General features: G+C 44.3%; 1 protein-coding gene across 8 annotated transcripts in view; it reads left to right on the forward strand.

Annotated features, from left to right (window-relative positions):
• NCK2 (NCK adaptor protein 2) overlaps nt 1-18,188 on the forward strand; it is a 150,061-nt gene that overhangs the window by 122,142 nt on the left and 9,731 nt on the right. For all 8 annotated transcript variants that reach the window (XM_039218460.1, XM_039218459.1, XM_039218461.1 and 5 more), the window contains one exon: nt 3,727-4,448. In XM_039218460.1, coding sequence (XP_039074391.1) covers nt 3,727-4,448 — 722 coding nt within the window. The remainder of the gene's footprint in view (nt 1-3,726; nt 4,449-18,188) is intronic.

Genomic DNA, 18,188 nt, shown 5'->3' on the forward strand with positions numbered 1-18,188 from the left:
CATAGTTCTGCTGCATTTCCCATAGAAATCATGTACAGATGGTGATGCATTTGCCAGGGAAATCCTGCTACATATGTATCAGCCTCTTAACAGAAGTGTGCCTCTTGACATTATGGATTAAATAGGTTTTTACTGGTGCGCAAGTCTCTGTCACTACACTGGCTGTATATGTTTGGCCAGTTCCCTGATCTCTTTCCACCTCAGTTTCCCCATCTACAGACAGGGGTGCTCACCTTGTTACAGGACTGTTGTGAGTGTCCCAATAACGTAGGTATCAGTAAGGTCAGGTTCCTCCCTATTCCCAGACACCTGTCTCTTGAATTTCACTGCATCAGCAGCTACATATGACATTACTCCCATGGAATAATGTTTCCCGGGTGCCAAAAGTTTGACCGGCAAGTTTTCTGTCTTAGTGGCCATCTGGCCCTGGTAAGGTTGTTGCCAAAAGTGTTCAGAGAGGACTTTGGCCCTCTCCTGGTAAAATACCTTTCTAGGGAAAAAAGAAATTCAAAGCCCCAACTCAGTAAGAATACCAATTCTTATTCTAGTAGGGCACTTCCTGTGCTTTATATTACAATCTGAATTTAGCTACCTGTTGAGGGCTAAATTATGTCCTTCAATTCATATATTGAAGTCTTAACCCCCAGTAACTGGATTTGGTATAGGGCCTTTCAAGAGGCAATTGAGGTAAAATGAGGTCTTAAGGGTGGGCCCTAATCCAGTGTGACTGGTGTCCTTGTAAGAAGAGGGAATTGGGACACAGACATATGACAAAGGGAAACCCAAGCCCGTGCAAAGACACAGTAAGAAGGCAGCCATCTGCAAGGTAAGCAGAGAGGGAGGCCTCAGAAGGAACCAGCCCCATAGGACACCTTAATCTTTTCACTTCTGGCCCCAGAACTATGAGAATATGAATTTCTCTTGTTTGAGCCCTCCCCCAACCCCCAACCCAGTGTGGTACTTTGTTATGGCAGCCCCAGCACCCAGTGTGGTACTTTGTTATGGCAGCCTGGGCACTCGGATACAGTGCCATTGTTGTCCACATTACATGGGTAAGAGAACGAAGATGCAGATTAAGTTACTTGCCCAAGAGCCCCAGCTCGTAAGTGGCCAACTCGGGATTCTCCTCTGGACTGTGCTGTCCACCACTGTGCTGCCATCCACCCCCCTACCCACTCCACGCCCCTTTCCGCAGTTGCCTCAAAGACTATTTGGATCACAGTAGAGCAAAACGGGTGAATTTTCCATGGTGTGGTTGCCATGTGGAATGTTCCAGTCTTGATAGAAAAATGTAAGCTCCATATGGGCAGGAAACATGCCTATCTTGCTTTTCTTGGTCTCCCCAAAGTCTAGGAAGGTGCCTGGTAAAAACTTGATGGCTAAAGTGATTATTTTGTGCTTGAAAAGAGTCAGCAAAGTGGTGTATTCATAAGTCAGTTGTAAAGTATCTCTGACAGTGTATTATGAGGTCTAAAATCTTATGTTCTTTTCTGCTGATCTTGACACCTTTCTGTGCCAATGAATATTCTAAACCCTGCTCTTTAGGTATTTTCTTGTGGTTGTCATTACTCACAAATTTGAAAAGGTCTCTTAGAAAGTTACTTGTAAATGTTATTTCTTGAAGTCTTTGTTACCAATAAAAACTGCCCTCTGCCTGGTCATTGCTGCCTCAGCGTGCTGACTCCTTGATGAGGCTTAGAATACCTGGTGCCTGAGCCTTCAGAACAGAAGTGTACTTCCATGAACTGTCTGCTTTCTGGATTCTGAAGCTAGTGAATCAACCCAGTGCTCTGTCACGCATAGCTGAACTAACCTAGGTTTGAAATCACATAGAAGGATGCATTTGATTATTCAGAGGTTCATGTTTTCATGTAAAGTAAGTTAACTTGTAAGTAGAAATCTAAAATGTTAACTTAGTGTGATATCCTGGCTTACTCTCGTATCTCCTGTATACTTAAAGTGCTGTGGTATTTAAAAAAAAAAAAAAAAAAAAACCCACTGAAGCCATTTGTTTCAAGAATTGGTGTGTTCACTTGAAATGCCTATAAGTGACCACTTCACATCAGTGTGCTGTTACCCCATGTGTGCTATCCAAGTGCCTTTCAGAGTGCCAGGACCAGCTAGTGGCACGGAGACGGGCACATGTCTCAGGGCAGCGGGGTCTTAGTCCGGGGGCCAGGAAGACTCTGCTCTACGAGGCAGAGCACAACACTTCACAGCAGAGGACGGTCACAAGCCAGTGGGGTCTTTTTGTTTTTGTTTTTTAATATTTATTTATTTTTGAGAGAGAGGGATAAAGAGAGTGAGTGGGGCAGGGACAGAGAGAGAGGGAGAGATAATCCAAAGCAGGCTCCAGGCTCTGAGCTGTCAGCACAGAGCCAGATGCAGGGCTCGAACTCACAGACTGTGACATCATGACCCAAGCTGAAGTTGGACGCTTAACCGACTGAGTCACTCAGGTGCCCCCCACAAGCCAGTGTTTTGTTCCTCTTGAACTCCTGTCCACTCAGAAAGGGCGTAGAAGCAAATTCTTAGGATCATTCTGTCTTCACTCTAGTCAAAGGAATAAAATGAGAGAGAGGTACAAGCTATCCATAAAAGTGCTTTGGTATTATTTTGGGGAGAAAAATCTGCAAATGGCCAAAGTTTCCATACCATGAAAATCTCCACACTAAGTTAGGGTTGTGCAGGGCTGGTGGGCAGGCAGCCATCTATCAGGAAAAGCTGGGGAACATGACCCCGACTATCAGTCTAGTGGCACACCGCAGCTCTGAGCGCTGATGTGACTTCCTCCCCTAGGCTCACTTCTCAAGAAGGTTCCAGAACTCTGTGTGTTTTAACCAGGCTGAAATATTTTTACCTTAGGGCTTTCACACAGTTTTCCCCATGCACAGGAAGAAATCAGTTTCACATTGCAACTCAGCACTCACTCCCTTATGTAACTGAAGCAATGATACTATGCTTGACACAGATTTTTTTCTATCTTCTTCCCTTAAAGAAACCAAACCACTCAACACACACATACAAGCTGGTCACAACCCATTAAATTGATTTTATGATCCGCTAGTGGGTTTTGAATCACAACCTGAAAAATTCTGCCTTAGACTTAACAGATCAACTAATGTTTTCTAAGTGGTTCATCACAACATGTGGGAAATGAGTCTCTCATTTGGAAAGGACAGAATTGCAAGGAAGAGAAGAAAGGAAGGGAGGAGATTGGTTTCTGCCATCAGGGTGCTGCCACGCAGCCCCGTGGTGGGGTGGAGGGTGAGTCCTGAGTGTCCAGTGAGTGGAGGAGACTATGGGCTGGCCACAGCAGGAGCCAGATAGCCGCCAGGCAGGCAGCTCTGCTTGCCTAGTTTATTAGTCCAACTTCTTGCCCAGTAGAAGAAAGCCAAAGACCTCTTGTCTACGCCTTATTTTTCTCTCTGAGCAGCACAGAAATTCTCTGGAAAGTATCACCTTTCTAGCTTTCGACTATTTTGATCTCTTTTGCACTGCTAGTACTCTTAGAGGTGAATGAGAGCACAGGTGTAGGAATTTCCAGCTTTTACAAAGGAGCCCCCTGACTGCCCAACACAGCTGTCCAGCACCTTTTCCGGCAGTGGCTATGTACCCCGGTGTGTCATAGGGACAGGGAAGGCATGTCTCAGCGCCAGTAATGCCCAGTGCGTGCTGGCTGACACCGTGCCCCGTGCCCACAGAGCCTTTGCTGTGTCTCCACAGGCCTCGGCAAGACCAAGAGGAAGACGAGCGCACGGGACGCGTCCCCGACGCCCAGCACAGACGCCGAGTACCCAGCCAATGGGGGTGGTGCCGACCGCATCTACGACCTCAACATCCCCGCCTTCGTCAAGTTCGCCTACGTGGCCGAGAGGGAGGACGAGCTGTCCCTGGTGAAGGGGTCCCGCGTCACTGTCATGGAGAAGTGCAGCGACGGCTGGTGGCGTGGCAGCTACAACGGGCAGATCGGCTGGTTTCCCTCCAACTACGTCCTGGAGGAGGTGGACGAAGCGGCCGCAGAGTCCCCCAGCTTCCTGAGCCTGCGGAAGGGTGCCTCCATGAGCAATGGCCAGGGCGCCCGGGTCCTGCACGTGGTGCAGACGCTGTACCCCTTCAGCTCAGTCACCGAGGAGGAGCTCAACTTCGAGAAGGGGGAGACCATGGAGGTGATCGAGAAGCCCGAGAACGACCCCGAGTGGTGGAAGTGCAAAAATGCCCGGGGGCAGGTCGGCTTGGTCCCCAAAAACTACGTGGTGGTCCTAAGCGACGGGCCCGCCCTGCACCCCTCGCACGCACCGCAGATAAGCTACGCGGGCCCTGCGTGCAGCGGGCGCTTTGCGGGTCGAGAGTGGTACTACGGGAACGTGACGCGGCACCAGGCCGAGTGTGCCCTCAACGAGCGGGGCGTCGAGGGTGACTTCCTCATTAGGGACAGCGAGTCTTCGGTAAGTGCCCCGGGGTGGCCGAGGTCTGCCCGGCGCAGGGAGGCCCAGGACGAAAACCGCGTGCCTGCCCAACTGCGTATGTACATTGCACAGCGCGGCTGGTCTGCTCCATCCCTTTCCAAGCTGCAGGAACACGCTGAAAATAGCGAAAGAATGTGTGGGTCTCCTATTAATATAGAGTCCCAGATATTTGAGGCAACGGTTAAACTAGATGAATACGATGTGCCTATACGCCTAGTAAGGTTGCTGCTCTGTAATTGACTTAAACTGTTGAGGGTGTAGTACCTCAGCTGGGGACTGTTGCCGGCATTCTGGGATGGAACGGTAAGTAAAATGGTTTTTCGCTCACGAAGGTGGCTCTACTGAGATCAGCCCTTTTCTGTTCTACAGACTCAGACATCATTTTCTTTACAGGTTTCCCATTGTGTTAATGGGCCCTGGTGGCTGGCTTTGTTTTCTTTCTGGCATGTCAGTTCTCCGCGGGAGGGGCACCTAGTTTCTGACACAGCCTTTGTTGGTTGGTTTGTTTTTCTTTTCAAACCGTACAGTCCTAAGGTCATCTCTGCTGCAGGCGGCATCGTGGAGTTCATCTCTGAAAAGCTTTTAAAGCACTTATGAACAGAATTGAGAAGCAAAAGACAGTACTTGAGAGAGATGAGTTTGTGTTTGTGCGCTGAATCAGAGGTATGAGGCCACTTGACTTTTAGCAGATCCCTTCCCAGCAAAAGGCAGATTTGGGGTTTGTGTTTCAGGTATGTGGCTGAGCCTGTGTGGAAGAACTGGGCCAGTGTCACGTAGGATAACCTTTTCATGTGTCCAGTATGGACATACTCAACAGGTGTTGTAGATCTGTTTGCCAATGTGCCTTGCACATGATAAGACCCCCAAAACAAGACTTCTGTAGGTAGAATCCATTGTGATTACATTGTATTGGTCCTAGCAGGTGTCAGTTTAATTTTTTTTTTTTAATATTTTTATTTATTTCTAGGAGAGAGAGAGACAGCATGAGCTGGGGAGGGTCAGAGAGAGAGGGAGATACAGACTCTGAAATAGGCTCCAGGCTCTGAGCTGGCAGTCAGCACAGAGCCCGACGCGGGGCTCGAACCCACGAACCGCGAGATCATGACCTAAGCGAAAGTCAGACGCTTAACCGACTAAGCCACCCAGGTGTCCCTCAGTTTAATTTTTTAAATGCAGACTATAAGACTAGTAAGTATGTGATCTGTACATAATTTTGCATCCTCTGGAAAGGTGGATACCACAGAGTAAGTGGATATTTGACTCTTGACTGATCTTAGAGGAATTCAAGGCCACAGAAATGTTTTTCCTCTTCTGAGAGACACACAGCTGTGCTCTGTTCTTTGAGGCTGGAGGAGCATCATGGCGGTGGAAACCAGACCCCTTTTGGGGTCAGCAGGTTTCCACGTTGGCGGCTGCCTTAGATGTTCTGGGGCAGGTACACCGGGCCTGGATATTAACTACATCTGAAATCTGAACTCTCAGATTTTCTTATCCAGCCGCCAGAGTTTATCATTTCTGGCAAGACATCAGATTGAATTGTTCTCATGAGATGTAAGCTCTGTGCACAGCTTCCTTTAGATCATGCTTGAGGCTTAGAAGAGCCAAGTATGCCACACTTTTATTAACTCTTTGGAGCAAAACTTAGAGGAAGCACTGGAAAACCAATTATAGTATAAGGTGGTTGGTCCAAAGTACTTAAGGGATAAGTATAATCCAGAATGAGAAAATAGAGTCTTGATTTAGAAGTTTTGAGTTTGAGGGGCACCTGGCTGGCTCAGTTGGCAGAGGGTGTGACCCTTGATCTCGGGGTTAGGAATTCAAGCCTTGCATTGGGCATAGAAATTACTTAAAAATAAAATCTTTTAAAAACAGGGAGGGAAGCACTTGGGTGGCTCATTTGGTTAAGTGTCTGACTTCAGCTCAGGTCATGATCTCGCATTCCGTGAGTTCAATCCCCACATCAGGCTCTGTACTGACAGCTCAGATCCTGGAGCCTGCTTCAGATCTTGTGTCCCCTCCTTTCTCTGCCCTTCCCCTGTCATGCTGTATCTTTGTCTCAGAAATAAATATTTAAAAATTTAAGTAAAAAAATAATAAAATTAAAAAAGAAGAAGAAAGAAATTTTGAGTTTAAAGACACTTCCTATAGTAGAGAGGGGCCAGAGTGACTCCCAGTGTCAAGATGTTAGTCCTATTCATTGTTCTTCCTGTCTAGAGCTTGGGGCCAAGGTAGACGAGAAGAGCACCCTCCAGGTTGCTGGCCTTGGGGTGGACCTACTATTTTCTGTAAGAAAAACACACTCAGTTGTTGTCACTGTCTGAACTCAGAGATGAACTCCTTTTCGATAGGGATACAGGCATACCTCTTTTTCTTGAGCTTCTCTTTATTGTGCTTTGCAGATAAATTTGTTTTTCACAAGTTGAGGTTTTGTGGCAACCCTGTGATGGGCAAGTTTAATTGGCATCATTTTCCATTAGCATTTGCTCACTTTGTAGATCTGTTATCGTAATCTTTGCTCAGCGGTTATGATTCCTTGAAAGCTCAGTTGATGGTTAGCAATTTTTAGCAATAAGATATTTTTAAATTAAGGCATGCCCATTATTTTTTTTTAACATAATGCTACCGCACACTTAATGGACTGAATGTAGTGTGGACATAACATTTCTTTGCATTGGGAAGCCAAAGAATTCATTCCATTTGTTTTCTTGTGATATTCGCTCTATTGCGGTGGTCTGGAACTGAACCTGAACTGGCAATATCTCTGAGGTGTTGTGCCTATACTTACATTATCTGGGTTCCACCTTAGCACTTGAATAGCTGCAGTGTCTTGTTTGTCTCAGATTATTAGAGAATATAGGATTTTATAGGATTTTTTGCATTCTGTCTTAACTTAGAAAACTGAGCTGTGGCACAGTCATGGTGTGATGCCAGGGGTATGGAGACAGGAAAAGGACCTTCACCCTCACTAGCAGTGGCTCCAGCTCGAGTGCCATGTGACCTGACGGTGTCTAGGGATGCCTGTCCTAGTGACTTGTGCCATGACACGTGGCATTTTCTGCTATAGGGATGCCTGCCTTGTGCCAAAGGCATGCTTCAAGGGGCTCCAAGGGATGTCGCTGCATTTCTCCTAACAGCAGACCTAGGTCTGCTTTTCTCACTCATATCTAGGTCACCAGAGACTGTTGAGGCACTTTCTGGATGGACAGATGGACAAATCCATTGCTTATTAATTTTCCACTGTCCATTGACTACCCTCTGCCTCTTGCCAGGGTCTATCACATCCTTTCCTCTCCTTTGTCTTTTTCTCATATTAATTTTGGCATTTCTAAAAGGAGAGCCTGGCTTTCAAAAAGCAACCACTAGACCAATGTGAGCTCTTCATCTAGCAGCCATAACCTAACGTCACATTGTATCAGGCCAGAGTCAGAAAGGTTTCTGTTGGGTTGGACATTCCTGCTGGACTTGGAGGCATCTTCTTTTCATTTCCTTTTCTCTCTGGCAGTCCTTGGGCCCAGGACTTCCTTCTGACTGAGGTTACCATGGGATACCTGACTTCTCAATAAGCACAGTAGCATTTTTAGAGTACATCTTCAAGATATGTATAATTTTTTTAAGAGATCCTGAGTGATTCCAGTATAAATTAAGCTAGGCTCTTGCTTGATGGTATATTGCATTTAAAAATACTCAGTGTTTCTCTATTTTAAAAAATAAAAAATATACCCAAGTCTGAGCCCTAGGACATGTATTCTTTTGGGGAAGGAGAAATACATATTTTTGGAAAAAGAAACACAAACATTGCCACATCCTGTGATACCCAGGGTCTGTGAAGTCCCGGGTGTTTTCTGTCAGACATGTTTTATTGAGGAACAAATAGAAAAACCAAATGATTCTGTTCGGTCTCTCTTTCCTGTCCTGAATCTTATTACTCACTCTTTGTGTTCTCTACCATCTTTTCTCCCTTCCTCCCCACTCTCCTGTCTCATCTATAATTGTCATTTATCTCTAGCAGCTCAAGGTGAAACAGCATTGTTACTTGGTCTCCATATTCCATTGTCCTTCCTGCACCTGCTAATCCATAGCTCATTAACTCCAGAAAATTCAAAGTTCCTAACCTGCCCTCTGCCCAAAGTTCCTACCTGTATGCTCATCATACATCCTCATGTATTTGTCCATCCTTCATCTGTGGGTATGGTTGGAAAGGGGTGCTTACAGTTCAGAATAACCAGCAGCTAGGTTTCTGGGTAAGCTGTTAGCTGTCAATAGATTAGGTTAGTTTTTCATTTGATTTTATTCAGAAGGAGACTGCTTACAGCAAGGGTGTCATCCGCCAAAGTGACTAGCTTTGGATGGCGTCAGCCTGTAGTTTACGAAGGCATTTTCCTCTGGAAGAGTTTAAAAATCCCAGAAAGATCACCTTTCTTCCTCACATGTGTTAGGTTCCACAGTAGGATTTGGGGATTGATTCTCAGTCATACAATACATTTGCTTTTGATAGAGAAAAGCTACCTTGCTAAAGATAATTGAATGCACATATGGTCCACATGAATAGTCATGTGTTTCATTCCTTGCTGGGTTTTTTTTTTTTAATCCATTAAGATTGGGGCGCCTGGGTGGCTCAGTCCATTGAGTGTCCTACTCTTGATTTCTGCTCAGGTCATGATCTCATGGTTCGAGATCCAGCCCTGCATCGGGCTCAGGGGTAAGCATGGAGCCTGCTTAAGATTCTCTCTCTCTCTTTCTCTCTTGTTTTGGGGTGATATCATCCCTTCGTCTCTCTGGATCAGTGATGTTGAAACTGTACTATGGGCCAGCATCTGCTTGAGGGCCTGGTAAAACAGAGGTTGCTGGGTCCCACCTAGAAAGTTCCCAGCGTGGGAGGTCTAACGCCTAAGAATTTGCATTTCTAGCACATTCCTTAGTGATGTTGATGCTGCTGATCTAGGGACCACACTTTGAAAACTATTATGTAATTTTAATGGTTTTATATATTTTTTCAGCAATTGCTTAAATCTATTTCTGCTTAATAGTACATTCCAACAATTAGGAACATGCTTAAAGGTGAACATTTTCACTCTTGTTGGAAAGATTCTTTTAGGTAGAATTGTTGATTTCTGTTGACTGGAATTCACCTCCTAAAGTGCTTTTCTGTTTATTATTTTTTTAACTGTTGAGAACTTAGTAACAAAGGTTGCTGCATTTGCTCTGTGTTTCTGATGGAGAACGGGAAAGAGTTCAGTCCTTAGAATAGAGTGTAGGCCGCTTGGTAGCAGCTCAGAGGATGGGGAGTCTGGAGGGAGTTCCTTCCAGCAGTGACTTAACTTGCTCACGAACTTTCTAAATCCATGGCCTGGCACCCTGATCCCTAGATGTTTTCTCATAAATGGGTTGATGTTAAGAAAGAGTATAGGTTTTACTGTGAGCAATGCCTACATCCATCTTTCCAATTGCAAACATTATAAGCTACTTTTTAATTGTCAGGCTTTTTGCCCAGTACCAAATGGATGCTTTAAGCCTAGATTTTTATAAAATTTCTCACTTTAACTATATCTAATTCTTCAAACCGGAAGAACTTGAAGCATCATTTAGTATGAGCACTTCTCTCAGACTTCACTGCTCATCACTTGTTTACCCGATTCTCAGATGGCTTGGAGCCTTGGCAGTCCTGGCTAGTGCCTCAATATTTACCTTTAAACAAACAAACAAACAAACAAACCCACACTACTAACTGGCATATGTGGAAAAGGTAAGAGTCTTATTTGAAGCTATCTCTCTTTTTTTTTTTTTTAATGTTTGTTTATTTTTGAGAGAGAGAGAAAGAGAGAGAACACATGAGCAGGGGAGGAACAGAGAGAGAGGGAGTCACAGAATTCGAAGCAGGCTCCAGGCTCTGTGCTGACAGCTCAACTCACAACACAGGGCTCAAACTCACAAACCACAAGAACATGACCTGACCTGAAGTCGGACGCTTAACCGACTGAGCCACCCAGGTGCCCCTGATGCTATTTCTTAAAATGTAACCAATCATAAATCTCAAGGTGTCACTTGTCATTTTTTTCAGAACTGACAAGGCTTCTGTACTGTGCCCTTGACCTCAGTTATAGGCGTCGCTCCCGGTTCTCCCCTGAAGGAGGGGCATGTACTGGTTCAGTAAAGTGAACTCCCATGTCCTCCCAGAGTGCCAATAAAATTGCATGTAATCAATAGACAAAATAAACTGGTCTTTCAGTAATGTAGAAGGCACCTGAGGATCTTAGAAGAATTTCAGCCTCAAAGCCGTTATTTATGATGAAGGGCTTTAAATGGAGTTTCATTTCTGCTGTGTTACAAAAGAAAGTAAACAGTACTAAATCCATTGATTTGTTTTTGGAGGGATATAAATGTCGAAAGCAGAACAGAGAGTAGTCTGTTGCCCAGAACTCACCTGACTTGTGACATGTAAATGAAGCAGGTGCAGGTCAGCTGAGCAGGCCCCCTTAGGTCATTGTGGAGCTGCAGGTGGCCACTCTTCCCATTGGGTCACTGAGAGTTGCTGAGTGGCTTCTCTGTTGTCTGCACCTTGAATGTGCCATCACTCATTTCCTCCTTACACCTGGGTTCCTGGGTTCTTGGACCAGGTTCTTCCTCTAGACCTTCATACAGATCTAGACAACTCCCCTACACCCCCACTAATGCAATGCCCACACGTCTTTCAAGTCTCATTCTGGCCACCTTTGCTCCTGGGGCGCCTCTCCTGACCTGCATGCAGGCCTGGGCCACATGCTCCTCACATGTTCCTGGGTCACAGGGCAGTCTTAATGCTAGGGTGTCACTGCCCCTGAACATGACTGTGTTGCCGCCTTCAAAGGCCAAGTCAGCACAGAGAATGCATGTTGTGTGGTGTTGTTGGCCATCAAATCCTACTACCTTGGTGGGACGCCAGGAAATATTCTTTGCATTAACTGGTGAATTAATTATCCAGAATGTGCATAGTAAATCCAATATGGGAATCAGCAGCCAACCAATACAGAGTGCTAAGGATTCCTAAGTTGTCTCTCTGTGTCTGTGTTCTCCTGAGGTTATGCTAAATGCACTGTGGAGCTTGAAGCAGAACCGTGGCCTCTGGCTTAACTTCTTGCTGCCACGAGAGGGGTCCAGACACCGTTTCTTCAGGCCTACAAACATAGTAGGGAGAGAAGTGGTCATCCAGTAACCACTGGCAACCGAAGAACAAGCCTTTCAAAGTAAAACAAAAATATGTCAAAGTAAATAATTTATCCGTAATGGTATTCAGAAATATTTTCATAAAAATCTCTTAGATCATGAACCTACCATTTATCTAAATATTTATATTGCTCTCATAGAAAATCACCAGTACCTGTAAGAAATGTTTTTCCCCAATGTTTTAAAATATTTAACACTGTAATGGATAATTTTTAAAACTGGGTCAAGGAAGTTTTTAGCACCTAATATATTAGAAAGTCTTATGTGGAAAACACTTGCTGTACTGGTGTAAGCCTCTGGATTGGTTGCTTTTTGTTTTTGTGTGTTTTTTTGATTTTTGGGTTTTTTTAGGTTAAACTTGAATTCTTTTTAGCTGTGGCTACAGAAATAGCTAAATATATTTGTCTTTTAGACTGAGACCTCCACTTGGTTTCTACAAGAGGTTAGGCTCACCTGTCAGTAATCTGACAATCACTCTACTAAATTAGCAATGAAAGAAAAGCATAGAAATTGTTAGGATTTTTTTGAACTGTCCATTTTTGTTTTGTTTTTAACACACACACAACACACACGCACACACACGTGTGCACATGCAGACACAGGATAAGGGGCCAGAGAGGCTGCAGGCCCCAGCAGGTGCATGTCGGCCGGTCCCTCGGGCTGTTTGCTGCTGTGGATGTAGTTTCTCGACTGGCAAAGGAAGATTACACAAGTGCTATCTCCAGTCTTCAAGACTGTGGAGTGAGAGACACTGAAGAACCAGGACAGATGGAGAAATGTTTCAGTCTGGCTCTGGTTGACACTTGGTAAACATAAACATGATTTTCTTGTATGTAGGCAGGTGCCTGGCCAGCAGACTCATGCCTCTTCTCCCTTTACATGGAGGGCCGTGCACTTCCTGCCTGGGGTCTCTACCACGTGCCCTTTGAAAACTGTTCCTTTGCAGCTTACAGAAGGAATTTCACAAGAGTTGTGTGCATTTTGGTCTTAAGATGTGTGCGAGGAAAGTGCTTGCCTGGCACAGATGGTTTCTCGGGTATCTTAGTAAGATACTATCAGTATTCAGTATTCTAAGGGCGCCCAGTGGGTGTCCCAGCCAGAGCCAATCAGGATCCTTGTAACATTTTTGGAAGGTCGAGAAAAAATGATTCATAGAAAACAGTTGAGTTTAGGGATCATTGTTGCCTGACCCCAGTCCAAAGGAGAGCAAACATTTTTGGTTCAGGAGCTGCATCTGAGCCATGTCTCCAACTGCCACATGTCCCCCCACCCCCACCATCTCCCCACCCCCCTGCCAAGAAAAGCCATTAACTAGGGCTGCCAGGTGTTGCAGGTGATCTGAAGGAAATGTTGAGTTCTTTTGTACCACTGCTGTGCCCTCACTAGCAGGAAATGCCCTGGGCCCTTGTGACCTCCCCATGCCCCCCCAAGTGTCCCCTGCAGCCAACAGCTGTACCCCCAGACTCCTGCTGGTTAGCTTTCCTGACGGAAAGAACACATGTCGTCGCCCATCCTGATGCCTCAGATTCCTCTATCACATTCCCGCTCTTCCACCAAAACTTCACAGACCTTTTTAGACTAACATATAAACTTTATGTAAGAGATGGTTTTTATGCGACAGAATGTACATTACAGAAAATTTAACATTTCAACCATTTTAAGTACAGTGGCATTACATACGGTTCCCATTATTAATGCAGCTGTCACCACCATTTGAACTTTTTCAACCTCCCTAATTGGAACTGTGTACCCATTAAATACGAACTTTCCATTTCCCTCTTTCCCCAGCCTCTGGTGACTTTCTCCTTTCTGTCTACCTTCTGTCTCTGTGAATCCGACTACTGCCTCATGTGGATGGAATCAGACAGTATCTGCTCTTTTGTGTCTGGCTTATTTCACATAGCATAATGTCCTCGGGGCTCATCCATGTTGTAGCCCGTGATAGGATTTCCTTCCTTTTATAAAGCTGAATGATATTCCACTGTATGCATATACTACATAATGTTTCTCCATTTACCTGTTGGATGGGTAATGGGTAGCTTGCACCCTTTGGCTATTTTTAATACTGCTGCTGTGAACATGGGTGTGCAAATATCGTTTTGAGTCCCTGCCTTCCATTTTTGTAGATGCGTAGCCAGTAGTGGACTGGCTGGACAAAATGGTAATTCAGGGGTTAAGTTTTTGAGGCACTGCCGTCTGTTTTCCATAGCAGCTGCACCTAGACGTTCTACCAGTGGTGCAGTTTCTCCACATCCACACCAGCAGTCGTTAACTTTCTGTTTTTTAGGGTTTTGTTTTTCACCATAACCACCCTAATGGGTGTGAAGTGAGTGACGGCTCACCGTGGTTTTGATTTGTATCAGCACATAGCCCGTTAATCTCGGCTGCACTGTTTGCTTGTTTGGGGATGTTTCTTGTGACACTCTTGCTAAGCGTCTCCTGACCTTGGTGTCCGTCCGGTAGCTTGGCAAGTGCAGGGTAGAGTGAAAAAAAAAAATTGAGCTACCCCCAGGGAGCTTATGACACAGAAAGCAGTTCTGATGAATTGCTTGATTTTTTTCAATTAGGCCCCTGAGGAGCACCTGCGAGTGGAATTGTTTGCAAATTGGCCTGCCCACCGCCTTCTTCCTTACTGTCTTCACCTTTCTGAAAGTTCCTACTGGATTATAGTCCCTGGAAATCCTGTAGAATCAAGCATGAGTGGTTCTGCAGACAAATGGGAAAAGACACCTGTAAAATTCCTCAGCCTCATAGCAGTAATTCTCAAAGTGTGGTTGCTGCATCAGTGTCACCAGAGAACTTGCTAGAAATGCAGATTACGAAGCCTCCAGCAGAGCTGCTAAATCTGAGTGTGTGGGATGGAGCCCTGCACCCTCTGTGTGAAGGAACTCTCCCAGTAACTCTGATGCTAAGGTTTGGGAACCACTGAATTGTGGCATAGGAAGTTGGTTCTAGCCCTTTTGAACAGCTTTGTGTTCTGTGGCAAATTTCAGAATTGAATTTTTGAATACCATTTATGACTGATCATTTACACTGGGCATGACATGGCAGAAAGAGGAAGAGTGATAAGGACGATATTCTACAAGTCTAACCTCTGAGGTATTTACATTTAATTTTAGGAACTATGTTCTGGGAGGCAGGGAGGGATATATACGCATACACGTACTAACTTGAAGATGGGGGCTTCTGGGTGGCTCAGCTGGTAAGCATCCGACTTCGGCTTAGGTTATGATCTCATGGTTGGTGAGTTCAAGCCCTGCATCAGGCTCTGTGCTGACAGCTCAGAGCCTGGAGCCCACTTCTAATTCTGTGTCTCCCTCTCTGCCCGTACCCTGCTCACGCTCTGTCTTTCTCTCAAAAATAAGTTAACATTAAAAAAAATTTTTTTAAATGAACAGTAAACACTGCCATTTAAAGATTGGGTAGATGGGACTGTTCTGTGGTTGATTTATGTAGAAAAGTTTATTTCAGGAAGTAATGAGAACAATAATGTTTGATCTTGTCACAGGTGATTGACTTGCTGTGGAGTAAATGTTTCAGAGACACATTAAAGAAGAAGAGAAAATGCCAGTGACGACATAATCTGATGCAAAAACAGAGAGTAGTAATATCAATTGACAGCTAGTGGCCTAAGTATAGACAGTGAGTCAGTTTTGATTAAAAGAAGGCTATATTGGACAACCAGGGCAGGTGATTTAACAGAATGATAAAACTGAAAGGAAGCTTTTTTGAGATAAGAACCGAGAGAGAGTATTGATCAATGGAATACAATTTGCCTCTGATCCATTGGTCTTCACATTTTTCTGGTAAAGGAACTACTTCTCTGGGCAAGGAGTACCTTCCTTAAAGAAGTAAAAAAAAAAAAAACAAAAAACAAATATCCATTTGCCAGACTAAAGGAAAGAATGATGTAGCTAATGACAAGAAACCAACAAGGTGACCTCTGTTTGTAAGTGGAAAGAGTATTAAATATATGTATAAATGGTTGATAATCAAAAGCCAGCATGACCGGAAATCGGTTCAGAGTTCACCTGTGAGGCTTGGCAAACCACACAAAGGACAATTTCACTCTCCAAAGTGAAAGATAAGTAGAAGTTGAAAAATAAGGTCCCACCCTCCCATTATTTCTTCCCAGCCACGTGCTTAGAAGAAAATCAGATTAATACCTAAGCTATCAGGGATAGGGGCAGATATAAAAGACATTACAGACTGTTCCCAGCATCTTTTTTTTTTTTTTTTTTTGGTCATCAATGAGAAAATCAGGATTAAATCTTGAGGAAAGGAGAGGAATATTTGACTAGGGCATCTGTTTTATAAAAATGCAAAGTGCTTTTCAGCAAGTATTTCAAATGGTGGATGTCAAGCTGATGAAGCTGTAAAAGTAGTATCAAAGAGGGTGTTATTTAGTTTTCTTTTCTAAAAGTGATTACTTGTGAGCAGAAATTGCAAAGAGGTGAGATGTAAGAATTACCTATCAGAATGAATAGTAGATGGTCAGAATTGGAAATTTGTAAGTCAGTACGTTTATTGAACATCTACTCTGATCCTTGTGTGGACATGTGGAGTTAAATCAAGTTCTTGACCTTAGAGGGATTACATTCAAATAGGGGATCTAAAGCCTAAACAAAGACAACATATTAAAAGCCCTGAGAGAGGTTGATTTTCTACCAGTCTATTAATTGTCCTTACATGCCCCTTGGAAAATGACTTCCTAAAAAAAAGGGGGGGGGGCTGGTAAATTAATTGCTTATCCCAAATGATAATTCTTCAGAATCTTTGGTTCAGAAGCTTTGAGAACAGAAAAATCACTCCTTCAAGGAATAGTCAGAAGAAGAGAATAAGAATATGGTCTGATGTTATAAAATTTGAAAAGTTAGCACCGCATTCAGCCAAGAAAAATGGTACCTAGTAGGTATAATGTTTGGAGAGGGAAAGGGAAGAAAATGTGGATAGATGGGAATGGTGGGGGGGAGCGGAGAGGGGTCATGAATTGAAGGCAGATGTTCAGAATTGAAAAGAAAGTACAAGACTGCATCTAGTTAGAACTTAGTGCAGCCAAAATCTAACAAATATGGTACCTGTGATGGCTTAAAAAGATGTCCACAAATTCTTTGACACACTTCTCTTCAAAGGGTGGAGCCTGATTGCCTCCCCTTCAGGAGGGGCTGCACTTAATGACTCACTTCTAATGAACAGAATGTGGTGGAAGTGATGTTAGGTGATTTCCAAGACTGGATTGTGAAAGATACTGTGGCTTTGCCCTTTCTCGGATCTCTTTATCTTGAGGGAGTCAGCTGCTGGGTTGTGAAGAAACCCAAGGAACCCCGTGGAGAGGCCCATAAGATTAGGAACAGGGGGCTCCAGAGTGGTACATGCGAGCCACCCTGGTTCTTGGAAGCAGCTCCTGCATCCCTAGTTGAGTCTTCAGATGATGTCTTGACTATGACCAATAGTTGTTGAGTGGTTCCAGCTCAAGGTTTCAGACACTCCCAAGTTCCTGAACCACAGAAATTGCCATTATAAATGTTCGTGGTATTTAAGCCATTGAATTTGGGGGTGATTTGTTACACAGCAATAGACAAGTAATATGGTACTCCGGGTAGAAAACAAAACTATAAGAAAGCGAACAGTATGGCAGAATGACAAAGTTCAAGAGACACAGTTACCACTTGTTCAGAGAAGGCACAAACAAGTAGCTGTCATGGTGATGTTTATTTTTCCTCTGCTGGAAATCAGGAGACCTCAAAGATACTTGGTGGCAGATAGTTCAGCAGCCATCTGTTGAGTGCTTATGATATATCAGATCTGTTTTTTTCTCTTGCATGTATAAAAATGAACTAGAAGTGAGCCTCTTGTTCAAGGCTTGGAGCATAATAGGAGAGACAGATGTAAACAAGTAAGGATGATGGCGTGATCATGAGTGAAGTAAAATGTGATGCTTCTGGGACACCTGGGTGGCTCAGTCAGTTAAGCATAACTTCGGCTCAGGTCATGATGTCACGGTTCATGAACTCAAGCCCTGCGTCGGACTCTGTGCTGTGACAGCTCAGAGCCTGGAGCCTGCTTCAGATTCTGTGTCTCCCTCACTCTTTGCCCTCTCCCACTCATGCTCTGTCTCTCTCTCTCTCAAAAATAAATAAACATTAAAAAACATTTTGGAGCAGGTAGGGCACCTGGGCAGCTTAGTCAGTTGAGCATCCCACTTTGGCTCAGGTCATGATCTCACCATTCGTGAGTTCAAGTCCCAGGCCGGACCCTGCTGACAGCTCAGAGCCTGGAGCCTGCTTCAGATTCTGTGTCTCCCTCTCTCTCTGCCTCTCCCCCAATCATGCTCTCTCTCCCTCTGAAAAATAAATAAACATTAAAAAATTGAAGAACTTTTTTTTTTAAATGTGATGCTCTGCAATAGAAAATAGACCTCTTCTAGCTAGTTTGGAAAGTTAAGTATTCTCTAGAGATACTAATCAAAGGAAATCTTTTAAAAATTGGAAGGATGCCGATTGCTGTGTTTATAAAGTT

This window comes from Hyaena hyaena, unplaced genomic scaffold (genome assembly GCF_003009895.1).
Source record: "Hyaena hyaena isolate Hyena2069 unplaced genomic scaffold, ASM300989v1 scaffold_767, whole genome shotgun sequence".
Classification (NCBI taxonomy): Eukaryota; Metazoa; Chordata; class Mammalia; order Carnivora; family Hyaenidae; genus Hyaena; species Hyaena hyaena.